The sequence below is a fragment of the Sprattus sprattus genome (genome assembly GCF_963457725.1).
Source record: "Sprattus sprattus genome assembly, chromosome: 14".
Classification (NCBI taxonomy): domain Eukaryota; kingdom Metazoa; phylum Chordata; class Actinopteri; order Clupeiformes; family Clupeidae; genus Sprattus; species Sprattus sprattus.
Genome location: NC_137912.1, coordinates 19,464,797 through 19,479,436, shown reverse-complemented (window position 1 = coordinate 19,479,436; position 14,640 = coordinate 19,464,797). Strand labels below are relative to the sequence as shown.

At 40.9% G+C, this 14,640-nt stretch overlaps 1 protein-coding gene across 1 annotated transcript in view; it reads left to right on the top strand.

The window, feature by feature from the left end:
- Window positions 1-5,295: 5,295 nt before the first annotated feature.
- The window catches only part of LOC308375554 (mucin-6), a gene marked incomplete at both ends in the record, with an annotated part of 26,699 nt that continues 17,354 nt past the window's right edge, over window positions 5,296-14,640 (top strand). The window contains 15 exons of the mRNA XM_080851720.1: window positions 5,296-5,362; window positions 6,261-6,486; window positions 6,727-6,856; window positions 7,182-7,245; window positions 7,426-7,508; window positions 7,799-7,994; window positions 8,263-8,394; window positions 8,729-8,776; window positions 10,212-10,329; window positions 10,712-10,847; window positions 11,312-11,381; window positions 11,491-11,628; window positions 11,820-11,969; window positions 13,372-13,466; window positions 13,651-13,783. Of these exons, the coding sequence (XP_080707846.1) occupies window positions 5,296-5,362; window positions 6,261-6,486; window positions 6,727-6,856; window positions 7,182-7,245; window positions 7,426-7,508; window positions 7,799-7,994; window positions 8,263-8,394; window positions 8,729-8,776; window positions 10,212-10,329; window positions 10,712-10,847; window positions 11,312-11,381; window positions 11,491-11,628; window positions 11,820-11,969; window positions 13,372-13,466; window positions 13,651-13,783 (1,786 nt within the window). The remainder of the gene's footprint in view (window positions 5,363-6,260; window positions 6,487-6,726; window positions 6,857-7,181; window positions 7,246-7,425; window positions 7,509-7,798; window positions 7,995-8,262; window positions 8,395-8,728; window positions 8,777-10,211; window positions 10,330-10,711; window positions 10,848-11,311; window positions 11,382-11,490; window positions 11,629-11,819; window positions 11,970-13,371; window positions 13,467-13,650; window positions 13,784-14,640) is intronic.

The following is a 14,640-nucleotide window of genomic DNA, read 5'->3' as shown; positions in this document are numbered from 1 at the left end:
TCACCTGTCTTATTGAGGGAGGCCTGCTAATGCTGCATAATTGAGCCACTAGAGTGGGATGGGTATAATGCCCTAACATTGCTTCATTGGCAGGTTAAGTGTTTTGTTAGGGGCCCCCATTCTGATGCGCTTTACATAACCACAGTGGATCAGAGAGGCCTTTACATATCCACAGTCATAGAGGCCAATGACCTTACACCTCTGAGTGTGTCCACTTAACACTGACCTTAAAGCACACACATAATACATGTATTACTGTAATATCTACGGAGTGTTACCTTACAGTAATTTTGCTTTTGTGGATGGCACTTACTTATATACACACACACACCAATGTAGAAATACACATAAGCACATTGACCTTTGTAGGAAAAACATTGTGGATGTATTCCCTGTATTGTTATATGGTTAGTGTGTGACCTTACAGATTTACTGAATTTAGACTTTTGAATCATAATGAAGTTGAACCTCTTTTTCAACAGCGATCAGATGATGTTGCGTTGCAGTCATCATTTCCTTTACGCGCACACTGAACCATAGTGTTCACAGTCCACTACATCACACACAGAGTCAATGGCTCAGTATATTCAGTATACTGTATATGAGCTTGTGTTTTTAACATAAATATAGATGCTAAACCTTGTAGGAAATTAAAAATAGATATCTGGGGGATTTCTTGGGGCATTTTTGCCTCTGTTAATTTCCAGGGCTGGAGCTAAATCACCTTGTAAATGTTCTCAGACATTTGGTATATGGTATTAATAAGGAGTTCATCCAATCAATATGAAAAATATGAATCAAACTTTTCAAAGTAAATTTGACAAAATGCATGAATGAATAGTGATGCCAATCCTCCAATAATTTTTCTGAAGCCTCCCCTTACATCCAAACATATGAGATCACTGTTCATGAAGCTGCTTCATGCTGTTAATCCTGTTGTCATTACAGTACATTTGTCCCTCGGTTGAGAACACTGGGTCAGTGGCATGACTGTAATTGGGTTGACACGCTCGACCATTTTTCAAGGGTGATTTCAGCTGCGTTTGTTTTTCTTTTAGTCTCTTCCTTTATCCTTTTTTCTTCTTTCTGACTGTTCCTAACTGCTGTTAATGGTTGTCAGACCTAACCTGTTTTTAAGTGGTTACCATAACTCCCTCTGGCTGACACCTCTGCGGCACAGACTTATTTCTTTGTAAATAAAATGTCAGTACAGGCAATTACACGTAAATACAGTTTAGGATTACATTGCCGTTTAGGATTACATTGCCGCTTCACATATTGCATTGCCAATCTCAAACTTGCATTTTCATATTGCATGACCAAATTGCACATTAAATTGCCAGTTAAGCTATATCATATCTGGTGTTCCACAGAGCTCTAAGCACTTGGGAGTCCAAGGCCTGTTAGACGCTTTGAGGTAATCTGACATGCCTTGATATTTTTGTATATTTCACCTAACTCAAACATTGATGCAAAAGTGCCATATACAGTATGCTTATATTCTAGAATACCTCAGCAAAAAGTAAAAGGAAAGAAGTAAAATATTTGTTTAATTTCAATCAAATGTAAACATACCTCTCCAAAAACCTACTTTCAGAAGTGGAGAGACTTTGAAAAGATCTGCATTGGTTGGGTTGGTTAGCATAGGATGCACATACATCAAAAAGTCTAATGTCCTTTATTTGTTGTATGAAACATAACAGACTGCATCTTTATTTGACATTGTGTGTCAGTGAGTAGCCATATCAGCTTTCCATAACGATAAGCGTTTACATAATAAACTTAGCTTGGTTCTGATTACTTTCTTGTGGATACAAACACACAGTATACGTACTGTATGTATACCTTCTATGTCTATACATTATAGGAGTCAGTAGTATGATCATTCCTTTATAAATGTACATGAACTCACATAGCAGAGTGACCTACCAAGCAAATATACATTTTTGATCAGTATACTGTAAGTGCTCAATGTCTTGGCATTGTTAGCACCTTGCTCTAACCTTTGAATCACAGGAAGAGATGGGGTTGAGGCTCTAAGAAGGGGGGTTTGTACACAATTAATGTCAGTAAATTTGCAGACATCTTAGAGAATTAATGTTAATGATATTCATGTTGAACATAGCTTTGAAGTAGTGATAAACACTGCATAATCAGAATGATTGTTTATCTATTCATGCCTATTTATATATCTTATATTATATTTTGAAACAAATGAAACTTAAATCTCATTTCTATTCTTGATGTGTCTCCACTCTCCTCCATAGTTAACATTCTTCCACTTCTGGCCTATAACGTTGCTAATGTTACACACGATAACATATTGTTGCATTGGCCTTAGCAATCCCATTGTGACAGTAATAAGTGACTACACTTGTTTTAGTGACTTTATGTGTCCAGAAAAGGGTTAGGGTGGGTGCCCTGAAAGACTATACTATTGATTTATGGGACATTGAAATGTGCTCATGGATCTGAAAAAGTCTGTATATCTGTAAGATACACCTCCCCTTCTGGCATAACACCAACCAATCTTCACATGACAATGACTGTTGGGTCTGAACTCAAAGCACACAGACCTTGAAGGGGCCATAGGTTTGTGAAAATATCGACTTGAGTATTATATTCACAATAGGACCATCTTATTTCATGACCTGTTTTAGATGTTTGTCTGTGATCCACAACACCCTAGAACATTCAAGAGCATATAAGGACTGTTTGACTTGAACACAAAAAGATTTATCCATGGCCAAGTAAGCCAAGACAGAGAACAATTCAGGTGATTAATGATCCATCAAATATTGCGCAAATACAGTTTCCAAACAAGGAAATTCACCTGGGTGGTCAATAAAATGAAATGTGTCTCTTTTTTCTCCTATCTGAGGTGGGCTTCTTTCCAAAGGAAGGAGTTATGGCAACCATTTTAAACACAGGTTAGGTCTTATAACCATTAACAGCAATCAGGAACAACCCCAGGCCCTGGTAGAAGAAAAGAAGAAACTAAATGAAAAATATGAGCGGCTGAAATCACCCTTGAAAAATGGTCGAGCGTGTCCACCAAATGACATTCATGCCACTCATCCAGTGTTCTCATCCGAGGGACAGATTAACTGTAATGACTACAGGATGAGCAGCATGAAGAAGCTTTGTGAGCCATGATCTCATATGTTGAGGTGTAAGAAAAAATTCATGTGGGTTTGGCATCATAATTTGTTATGGTACCATAGGCAAACAAGGAAAGACATGATTTTTTTTTCCAACATTTGTTTTGAAGTTAAGAACATTCTGTTTCATCCACAAAACCACAATGTGGTCATTACATACTGGTCATAAAATCACCATTTATGTTTTAAAATACTAAACTTGATAAAAAAAAAGTGTGTGTGTGGGTGTTTGTGTATTGAAGGCAGTGTTAACTGCACACACTCAGAGGTGAGAGGATGTTGGCCCCTGTGATCCACTGTGGCTATGTAAAGTGATCTCAATTGGGACCCGTAGCAAAACACTTAACCTGCCAATGAAGCAATGTAAGGCCATTATACCCATCCCACTCAATGTTTAATGGCTCAATTATCGCTCATTAGCAGGCCTCCCTCAATGAGAGCTGTGAAGTGTGTGTGAGTGTGTGTGAGACATTGATTCCCTCCAAGTCCTTCATGGCTAGCACCACCATCTCCACATGCTGCTCTTCCTGAAGCGTCACACGCAGGAACACTAAGCACCACATAGCGCTTAAATGAAGGACACCCTGACATGTTATATTTTAGTGTATTTGGCAAACACAGTCACCTGAAAACCAGCACTGGCTCACAGGTAGGCAAAACCAGACTCTAGAGACATCTCCAAGACCTGGACAGAACACATTAAGAGGAAGCTTGAAACAAATAACCTTGAGTAAGATTAGGTCTCATAAGGGAGTTGGGTCAATGCACTGCACTGAGAAAAGTGTTCTGATTTCTCTGTTATACAATGCAAAAATTGAAATCTTAAAGATGAAATATCTTGACTCAGTACTTGCTTGCTGCCTGACAAGTTATTTCTTCTTACCGGGCATTTTTTATGTATGAGTAGTTTACTTGTTTAAGCATTTTAATCCTTAATTATCTTACATAAGGTATTATAACTTGTTACTGAGATTTTATTGCTGCCTATTTTTTTTCATATAACCACTATACATATGCAAATACTTTGCACTGTTCAGCTTTTTGCACTTCTGGTTAGATGCTAACTGCATTTCATTGTCTCAGTACTTGCAATGACAATAAAGTTAAATCTAATCTTATCATACACATCTCGGCCCTTTTTTTAAAGCATTAAATGACATAACATGCCAACATCCTTGTTCCTGAAACAGCATGATCAATCAGCCAGTCAAACACAAAGGTAGATTCCCTAGGTGTGTGTGAATGAGGGAGGTTTGGGACACAGGGACAATAATGTAATCAGGTCAGTTTTAAGTTTCACTGTTGCTTAATTCTGTGTGTGTTTGTGTGTGTGAGAGAGAGGGGTTGTCCGGGGCCTTTGTGGGCACAGGGGATTGGGAGGAGAGGTCCTTTGTTATGTTATTCTCGTGAAATGTTTAGGATATTCACCAGAAGTTACGGCTCATAAATGGGAATTTGTTGGTGCTTGCATTTTGTGTGTGTGTGCGAAGGAGTGTGTGTGTGTGCGTGTGGGGGGGACAGTAATGTGAGATGAAATCAGTAGAGTTTTTAGTTTTATGGCAAACATTTACTGTGCTGAAACATCCATGGGGTTAAGTACAACAGCACAGTTACTTTTTTCTCTCTCTGCCTCTCTCTCTGTGTTTGTGTGTGTGTGTGTTTGTGTGTGTGTGTGTGTGTGTGTGTGTGTGTGTGTGTGTGTGTGTGTGTGTGTGTGTGTGTGTGTGTGTGTGTGTGTGTGTGTGTGTGTGTGTGTGTGTGTGTGTGTGTGTGCGTGTGTCTGAGATGGATTGTGTGTCTCAGACTGTGTGGGGACTTGCCCAGGTACATCCATCGGGTTTAGTACATCAGCACAGTTGCTTTATTCCCTCTCTATCTGTGTGTGTGTGTGTGTGTGTGTGTGTGTGTGTGTGTGTGTGTGTGTGTGCCTGAGAGAGATTATGTATTTCAGACTGTGTGGGACTTGCCCAGGTATGTAAAAGCATTGTGTTGTGAATGGAAAGGATGAATGGTTGAGCTTTTATCTCTGGTTCACTTCCTCGTGTTGCTCTCCACACGTGAGTAGCAGGCTGTATAAAAAGGAGGTCAGCCCTGAGATGCACTCATCCAGCTGAGAGGCCGTCTGTGAGGAAACATGCATACAGGTGTGCACACAGGTGTGATTCTCCTCACCTTATGGAGGACTCTGGGGCTCCTGGCAGGTAAGGGCTTATTACTGGTTCATGAGACAGGTAAAGGAGCAATAGGAAGACATTGTGTGAAGGTTGTATCCACTGATGCAAAATAGCCTACCAAACCTGGACTTGATGAAATACTTTGCACTCAGACAAGCGGTAATGGGAACAGAGCTTTAGAGTGCTGATACCCTTTGGAGCATTTGTGATTCTGCATAGTTACCCTGTGTGCTGGTGGGACCGTGCCCGTTCAGGTCTTTGAGTGGTTCTGGTAGATTCTGACTGACCCTGCTGATACTGTTGGACCTCACCCACTCACTGATTCTCTCCTCAGGTCTACCAGAGATGGCTCCAGCAGAGAGCCTAAATCAAAGTGAGTATCACACTTTTACTGGCAACATATTACACATAGTTGGTAATACATGATTCAAAGTAAATGATGCTTTAGACTGGAGAACATGATTTAAAGTAGATGATGCTTTAGACTGGAGAACATGATTTAAAGTAAATGATGCTTTAGACTGGAGAACATGAATCAAAGAGAAAGATGGTCCAGAGTGCATTACTCTAAGGATGTAAGATGCGCTACATGTACTGAGGAGGATTAACTTAAAGTTATAAAATTAATATTTAATTAGCTGATTACACATTAGGTGTACTGTATTTTGAAATGAGAGATTTCATTATTGGGGTTACGTATTTAGATTTTAATTTCTCCGGTCAGTAGTTTTTAAATTAAATTTTCTTATGTGTCAATGGCCGACATATTGAGCTGGTATGGTGGCTAGCTGCCTGTAGAGGTTTTAAAATGCACCTCTTTTCAGCTCATATGTATACATCTCTGACCACACACAGACACACACACACACACACACACACACAATCACATAATCACACAATCATCCACCCTGACTTGTGTGTGCAGGAGAGTGTAAGACATATGGAAGTGGCGTGGTGCAGCCCTTTAATGGGAGCGCTTACCATGTGAGGACGTCCTGCTCCGTCACCCTCCTCCACTTCACGCACCAGGGTGTTGACTGTGACATCACCATCAAGCGAGGGCTCAGCGGACTGCTGACCCGTGTCGAGGTCATCGTCAACAAAATCAGAACCGTCGTTCAGGATGGAACCATTGCTGTGGAAAACCAAAGGTTTGGACCCACACCTGCTCTTCACGGCACTTACCCAAAGTAACTTACAGTATTTTCCAGTTGTTTGTCAGTATGTGTGTTCGTATCAAACCCAATGACCTTGGGATTGGTAGTGTCTTGTTCGACCAGTTGAACCACAGGTACACATTCTTTAATTTCTGTCATTGTGTGTGTGTGTGTGTACAGACACATTGCCCTCTTGGCTAGAGCATGACGTGTCCCCTCATTCCTCCCTATCAGGGTGTCCCTGCCGTATGACCACACCTACCAGCATGTCTTCCGCTACGGAGTTCACACCAGACTGAGGAGCAAGGTCCTGCCTCTCACCGTCACGTGGCACGACACCCCTCTGGGCATCGACTCCCTCTGGGTAAGGCAACGATGACAAGAAAAGAGAGAAAGGAGGTGGTAGACAGAGAGTTAGAAGTTTGAATAGTTGTGCATTAGTGTGTATGAGAACATGGAGTTGTGTGTTTGTCCGATGGTGTTATGTCTACGCGTGTATGGTGTTGTGTGAATGTGAACATGGTGTATGTTTGTAAGGTGTTGTGTGTGTGTGTGAACAATGTGTTGTGTGTATGTGTGTATGGTGTTGTGTGTTTATGTGTTTAGTGATGTGTGTATGGTGTTGTGTGTATCTGTGTATAGTGTGGTGTATATGTGTACAAGGTGTTGTGTCATCTTCGCTTCCTCAGGTGCGACTAGAGGGGAACAGCATCAGTGGGATGAGTGGACTTTGTGGACATCTGAACACTCCAGGTGTGTCTGTGTGTGCATGTGTGTGTGAGAGTGTTTGTCAGTCTGCCTCTGTGAAATAGTGTGTAATACCTAGTGGAAAAAAAAGTGTACATGAAAATACATTCAATTCCATTCAATGTACTTAAAGTTGTTTTGTTTCAGAAAGGTGTTGTAACTGTGTTCTTCTCCCTTCTAATCCAGCCAATCCTCCTCAGTTAATCTCTGAAGCAGTGCTTGAGGATGACACTTGTGTAGTAGAAGACTCGCTTGAGGACAACAACATGGTACGCGTGTGAACTTTCTACTGATTTTTACCTTCATAACTAAATCAATCCTTTGTTTTGGTGTGTGTGTGTGTCTATATGAATGTCTGTGTGTTTGTCAGACATAATACACACACACACACACACACACACACACACACACACACACACACACACACACACACACACACAAAAACACACACACATACACACACACACACACCAAATGAAACATCCTGAGACATTCCTGTAAAATTAAATACCAAAAGAACAAATTAGAACAAAACTGCTCTTTCTCCTGCCTCCTGCAGGTGTGTGGCGAGTTCATGTCTCACGCCATTTCCTGCCTGGCGACCGAGACAGAGGCCTATTACCACCTGTGTGGAAAGAACGCCTACGGCCATAGAGGTAGCTCTCACGTCACCTGTCCGTTCTTCTGGGACATTGCTCTGAGGTGTGGGCCTGAAAGCAGCCTCGGGAATGTTTGGAGAGAGGTCACCCAATGCGGTGAGTACCGACCATCAATCAGTGTTAATTATTTATTTGCAGGTATTGTTTGCCTACCTCTGAGGGGGGCTCTTTGGCTTGCCCAGACAGGAGAGAGCACACAAGCCTTTAAAGGATTGTGCAATGATAAGAAACAAAAGCTGTGGCAAGTAGAGTTATTGGTGAAATCGATGCTGTCCTGTCCTGTCAATCACTGCTTTTGCATCAGCTAAATAGACGAGGCGTTATGTCATCATCACCATCCGTCTGTGTGTCCTGTCCTCTCTAGCCGAGCCGCAGTGTCCAGGGCAGCTGACCTATGAGGAGCTGGGAAATGCCTTTATTCCCACCTGCTCCAACCCCACACCCACACCCAGAGCCAGTGACCAGGACATGACCAGCACCTGTGTGTGCCCCCAAGGTCAGAGGTCAAGCAGTCTGGGCTCTGCTAATGTTGTCTTCTAAGAGGTCATGTCTCGGTTGCACCATAGTTTTACCCAAATTCTACGATCATCTGTTGTGGCGCACTTTTTGTTAATTATTGATAATACAATTTTCTATTCCTATAAATGTGACCAGGAAATTATTATTACTGTGCAAAGAGTGAATTTAGATGAAGGGTTCTGAACTCAAGCAATGTTTTTCGTATATTTATCTGGCTTTATTTATCTATTAACCACAGGTCAGGTGCTGAATGACCGTGCCTCAGGCCACACCTGTGTGAGTGTGGAAGAATGTCCCTGTGTGTACGGCAGCAGCAGCTACCCTTCAGGATCCCAAAGACGAACGAAATGCCAGACATGGTGAGGTGCTAGTGTGGCATTCGGGAACCAAAGGGTCTGATATTTGGCAGAGGCATTTTATCCAAAACGACTTACAAAGACATAATGGGGAGGTACGGTGACCTAGAGTACACTCTCATCCCATCAAATCTGTAGCACATGCTAATTACAGTGCATGAAATGCCCTGTATTGTTATTCCTAGGCATTTTCTTCTTCTTCTTCTTCTTCTTCTTCTTCTTCTTCTTATTCTTCTTACCTTTTTCTGCGATTAATTCAGCTCGAACCGCTTAACGTAGAAACTTCATTCAAACTTTGTCGCGTAGGTCTTGTAAAGGACACTTATGCTATGTATTTTTCACTTTTCTAAACTTTATACTTTTTAAGTTATTAAAGAAAAACGAATCTAAATTTTCCCATTGACTTACATTGGGCCATTATGACATCATAATAGGGTAATTAAACTGGCTTGCACCTGTGCTTCACTGACACCTGCGGCAAGCCTCCAAGGGTCCTCTTCTCTCTGTACCTCTCCATTCAACTGTATAACTAGGAATATTAATAGACACCTTCCATACTCTACTTTTTTTCTCTCTCTCCTTCTTTCTCTCTATCACTCTCACTCTACTTTCTCTCACACTCCATCTCTCTGCTTCACTCTTTCTTTTCTCCTTCTTTCAACATTTTCACTCTCTCTTTACTGTCTTTATCCAGAGCCACTCTTGTTCACTCTTCTTTCCTTACTTTGTTTCTTCCTCTCTTCTTTCCTTTCTTCTTTCCTTCTTTCTACTCTTCTTTACTTTCTTCTTTCCTTCTTCCACTCTTCTTTCCTTTCTTCTTCCCTTCTTCCACTCTTCTTTCTTTTCTTCTTATCTTCTTCGGCTCTTCTTCCCTTCTTCCACTCTTCTTCTCTTTCTTCACTCTTCTTTCCTTCTTCCACTTTTATTTCCTTCTTCCACTCTTCTTCCCTTCTTCCACTCTTCTTTCTTTCTTCCACTCTTCTTTCCTTTCTTCACTCTTCTTTCCTTTCTTCTTTCCTTCTTCCACTCTTCTTTCCTTCTTTTACTGTTCTTTCCTTTTCTTTTCTTTTATTCGTTCTTTCTTAACTTTTGCATTTCATGCACTGGTATTTCCTTCAGGAAATGCATTTTCTAGTTCTATCTGTAATATTTAAAAACGAATTAAGAAATAACAAAATTCTGCATCCCCTTCCCTCCCAGCTGCTCTGCTCCAGTGTAACCGGCATTGTGTAGATGAGCCCCGTGTTAATAGCTTATCATTAGTTAGACAAAACATCTTTCAGTACCTGAGACCTGTCTGTAGCTACTACTCCAATGGGTTGACAAGCTAATCTAGGCAAGGCTGCCTGGCAGGTCAACTGCCTGATTTTTGATACTTCTGAAGATTCACAAGGAAGTATATCAACAGTGATATGTAGACCGCTCCTAAATCGTCTAGACTCAAAGCCTGAGCTGCTGATCCGCAAGCTGCCCTTCCAGTGTCTGGTCAGAGAGGCCGCTCAGTACTTCAAGACTGATCTGTGCTTCCACAGCTCTGCTGTCATGGCCTTTAGGAGGCAACCGAGTTAGTCTGTTCAAGTCCACAGATCTGTCCACCATCCATGTCTAGAGAGTCACCTTTATGCTGGGCTTCCGGCTGCCTTTTCGCATCTGTGGGGAGCGGGCTTAAATTCCCATTTTTTTCTGTGGAACACCTTTTCAAAAAGTAGTGGACATTTAAACTTTAACCTATTTGATCTTCCGTGTTTTATACCTTTGGGATTGTGTGATTTATCTTTGATTATTATTGTGTGGTCTACTTATTACTTTTTGTATTGATGTGAAGCACCTTGAGCTGCATACTTTGCATAAAAAGTGCTGTATAAATGAAGTGTCATTAGTCTTATTTACTTAGGTTAATCTCACTCTCCCTCTCTCCTTCAATTTAATATCTTCCAGTAATTGTGCGAATGGGAAGTGGCAGTGCTCAGAAGACATTTGCCCTAAAACATGCTCCATTGAGTCTCAGTTTGTGACGTCTTTTGATGGTAAACACTTCAGGCTTCCAGGCAAATGCACATACGTGGCAGCTCAGGTAAGTGGGACACTTAAACCATTATTTTGTAGAAACAGCTGGAGCTCTGAACTTAGAAGTGGTTTGTTAAAGGTGCAATCCACAAGTCTGACCTGAATTGACAGCTATCATAAAGGCACCATGGACTTTAGAATGAAAATGTATCTAACCAATGTTAGATAACCAAGGCAACCTCAATATAAGCCATCACCAAATATTTAAATGTTGGTTTCTTGATCAAGTATATGTAACACAGAGCTCTAAGAGCGACGTGTTATACCTCTCCTTATTATAACACTAATTTAGTCTCATTTGTGGTTTGCAGGGTTTGAACTGGACACTGACAGTTCACTTTTCTGAGAGAGCCATCAAACTACAGACAATTGAGTTTAATATATACCACGTAAGTTGAGGATGACTTTCTGACATTGTCATAATTTCAAACCTTTGTAGAGTCTAAATTCCCCTTCCTTTGTGTTGTTCAGGAGAGCTTTACCTTCTTCGATTCAAGGGTGATGTTTCAGAATGAAGAAATCAGAGATTTTTATCAAACTGGTGGGAGAAAGGATCTTCACGTCTGTCTATCTAATGTAATACAATGTATTTTAACATGAGTGGTATGATCTGATCTGTAATGTCATCCAAATGTCTGGTTGTTTTTCAGCGTTAGCCATCGTATTCTGGCAGTCCTCCATGTATGTCCAGGTCCAAGTCCTCTCAGGCCTCAGTATTCAAGTGCAAATGTCCCCAGAAATTCAAGTCTACGTGTCCTTGGCCGAACAGCATAGTGGAACAACTGAAGGTAAATAATTATCTTTAATTTCCGTATCAGGTAATAATTGGTTTGGTATCAGTTACCGTCATGGTTTATCAATACTAATATGTAGCAAAAGACTTGGGAAAGTAACTGAGTATCTTGAATGATTTCTAGTTTAGTAATATCATAAACCTTCCTAATCACACTGCCTCTGCTGGGCTTCGTGTCTGTGGCAGGTCTTTGTGGGAACTTTAATGGAGACTCCAGTGATGATTTTACCACCAGTAGTGGAATTGTGGAGAACTCGGCTGAACCTTTTGCCCTCTCCTGGGCCGTGGAGAGCTGTGAGCCTGACATCCCTGACATCTGCACAAACGTGGACAACGGTGCTTATTCTATTCTACTCTACCATACTCTAATCTACACTTATAATGCAGAGTAGTGTAGTATTGGTAAGTATACTGTAGTATAGATTAGCATAGTATAGTAAAGTATAGATTAGTATAGTATAGTGTAGTGTAGCATAATATGGTGTAGTATAGTAAAGCATTTCCATAGCAGGATTTAACCTTGGTCTTGTAGGTGAAACCTGGGTTGTTACAATAGTTTAATTAAATCAGTCTCATAAAATGTATTAATCATTAATTTTAGTATTTAATATTTAATAATTAAGTTACTATAATAATGAAAACTCTAGCTGTACCACTACCCTACAGTCTTAGTATAGTATTACAATACTAACATATTACAATTTTAATACAAGTCTAGTTATCCATGAAGTGTTATAGACAAGTGAAGGCAATCAAGAGTATTTGGTTGGCGTAAAATGGCCTTCAGTGGAATATTGGAACAATAACAGGCAAGACAATTGTTTAAGTCTAAAATAAACAATTTAATAAAAAGTAACAAACAGTAATACATGGCTTATAATAAAGCAGGTATAATCCCCTAAACATTGGAGTGAAACAATTGAACAAGGCACAAAGTGGAATTGGGGAATGAGGTAGTCTGTCTCAGGGATGCAGAGGAGGAGGCACTAGCTTCCCGTCTCTGTCTGTGTGTGTGTGTGTGTGTGTGAGAGAGAGAGAGCGGTTGCGTGCGAGCCTTACTTGGATCGCTCTTGCATGGCGACCAAGATGTTTTCTGTCGGTCTTCCGTTGTGGAATCTGCCGGGGGCCTTCTTCTTCAAACTCGTCAGTTGAAGACTCGGGACGGCCTGGAGGTCGTCTATTGAGCCTCGAAGGGAATGAAATATCCTTTGTCGACGTTGAATTGACGAGGGAACCGGTCGCCTCGCTCTTATTCAATAAACTGCTGGGCTGCAGTATATAGTACTATCGATATAAACTCAGGTTGCAACTAAACGATTTCAAATAGTTTGGAACTGTGATCAGAAGTTCTATAGGCTATGAGTCGTCGTGTCGTCCTTGGTCCTGGTGAAGAATTCTTTTGGAGAGTCGGGTATCTCTATTTGTAAATGGAATTCACTGATACAAAAACCACCGCGAGAGAGAATGAAATTCGGGTTTGCTGCTGTCTTATAGGGAAAAACGCATCATTCTTTTTATCACCTTGCCGTGTCCAATACTGAGTCAATAAAATGTAGATAAGGGAATTTAAGTGATAAGGGAACTCTGAGTAATGTAGTCTATGGTGTGACCACCTACAGTCTTATCTGTTTAATTGATCATGTTGGAGTCAGGATGGTTCATAGAAGCATTAGCTGTATAAGTTCACCTGCTACTTCTCTGCTTGTCCCCTTATGTCTCCATGTGTGCTTTACTGTAGAAATATTTGCTGATGAGCACTGCAACCAGCTGAGGGATCCTAATGGGATATTTGGCTCCTGCCACAGTTTGGTACCCTATGACCAATATTATCAGGTGAGTCTGAAGAAAAGGTACAGTTTTGCAGACAGACAACTGCTGAAGATTTTAGTAATGTAATTTGAATCTATGTAAAAAATATGTCATGAACAAATACAGAAGTTTTTAATAACATTACTGACTTACTGACTGAATGTATGTCAAGAAAGTGTAATTCTATATTGTGCTGTTTTGATGTCAGGCCTGCATCAGCAAAACATGCCAGTGCCACTCGGAGCTCCAGTCGTGTCTCTGTGTTGCCCTTGGCAACTACGCCAAAGCCTGTGCTTCCGTAGGGGCCTCTGTGGGAGACTGGAGAACAGTAACCAACTGCAGTGAGTCTTTCTGGGACACACACACATCAGTAACACTCAGTGCAGGGCCATGTTCAACTCAGATAAGGCCATAATATATCATGATCTCCATAGATCTGTTAGCACTAGTTACATTATTATATTTTTATAGTGTTTGTATTACTATAATATCTTCTACAGATCTGTGAATGTCTTGATATTAGAGGCACAGTGTTGGCCACATTCTTCCTCAAGCATGGGTAATCCCTCGTTAATGTATTAAACCAGGAATCACAAGGAAGAAAGAAGGTTAAAACAAGGAAGTGCTTTTGTAAAATGTCGGTAAATGTGAGGGAATCCAATTAGAGACCTCCCTTTATGCCTTAAAGCGCTTTGAGATTCAGCAGAGGAATTAGTGGTGCTCTGTTTCCTTGATAGATTGAATGTTAAAGCTATTCAGAGATAATGTGGAACAACAAGGATTTTCAGTCACCTGATGCGTGGCGTTGCACCTGGCCGCACAAAAGAAACATATAGTTTTTAAACTGTGAGTTCAGGAAATCCTTCAACTTCCTTGATTGCATGACACGCACAAACATTCAGAGAGAGAGAGAGAGAGAGAGAGAGAGAGAGAGAGAGAGAGAGAGAGAGAGAGAGAGAGAGAGAGAGAGAGAGAGAGAGAGAGAGACATGTACACACACACACACAGGTACAGTAATACAGGGTTTGGAAGCATGCTTTGGACCCCTGTGAGAAGAGAGTCCTGATTACAGCATGGACTGTTGACTGATGACTTTGTTGAGTCTCATTGGTTTGAAACTGATAGTACACTCCACAACACTTTAACACAGCAGTAATGATATGTGTCTGTGTGTGTGTGTGTGTGTGTGTGTGTGTGT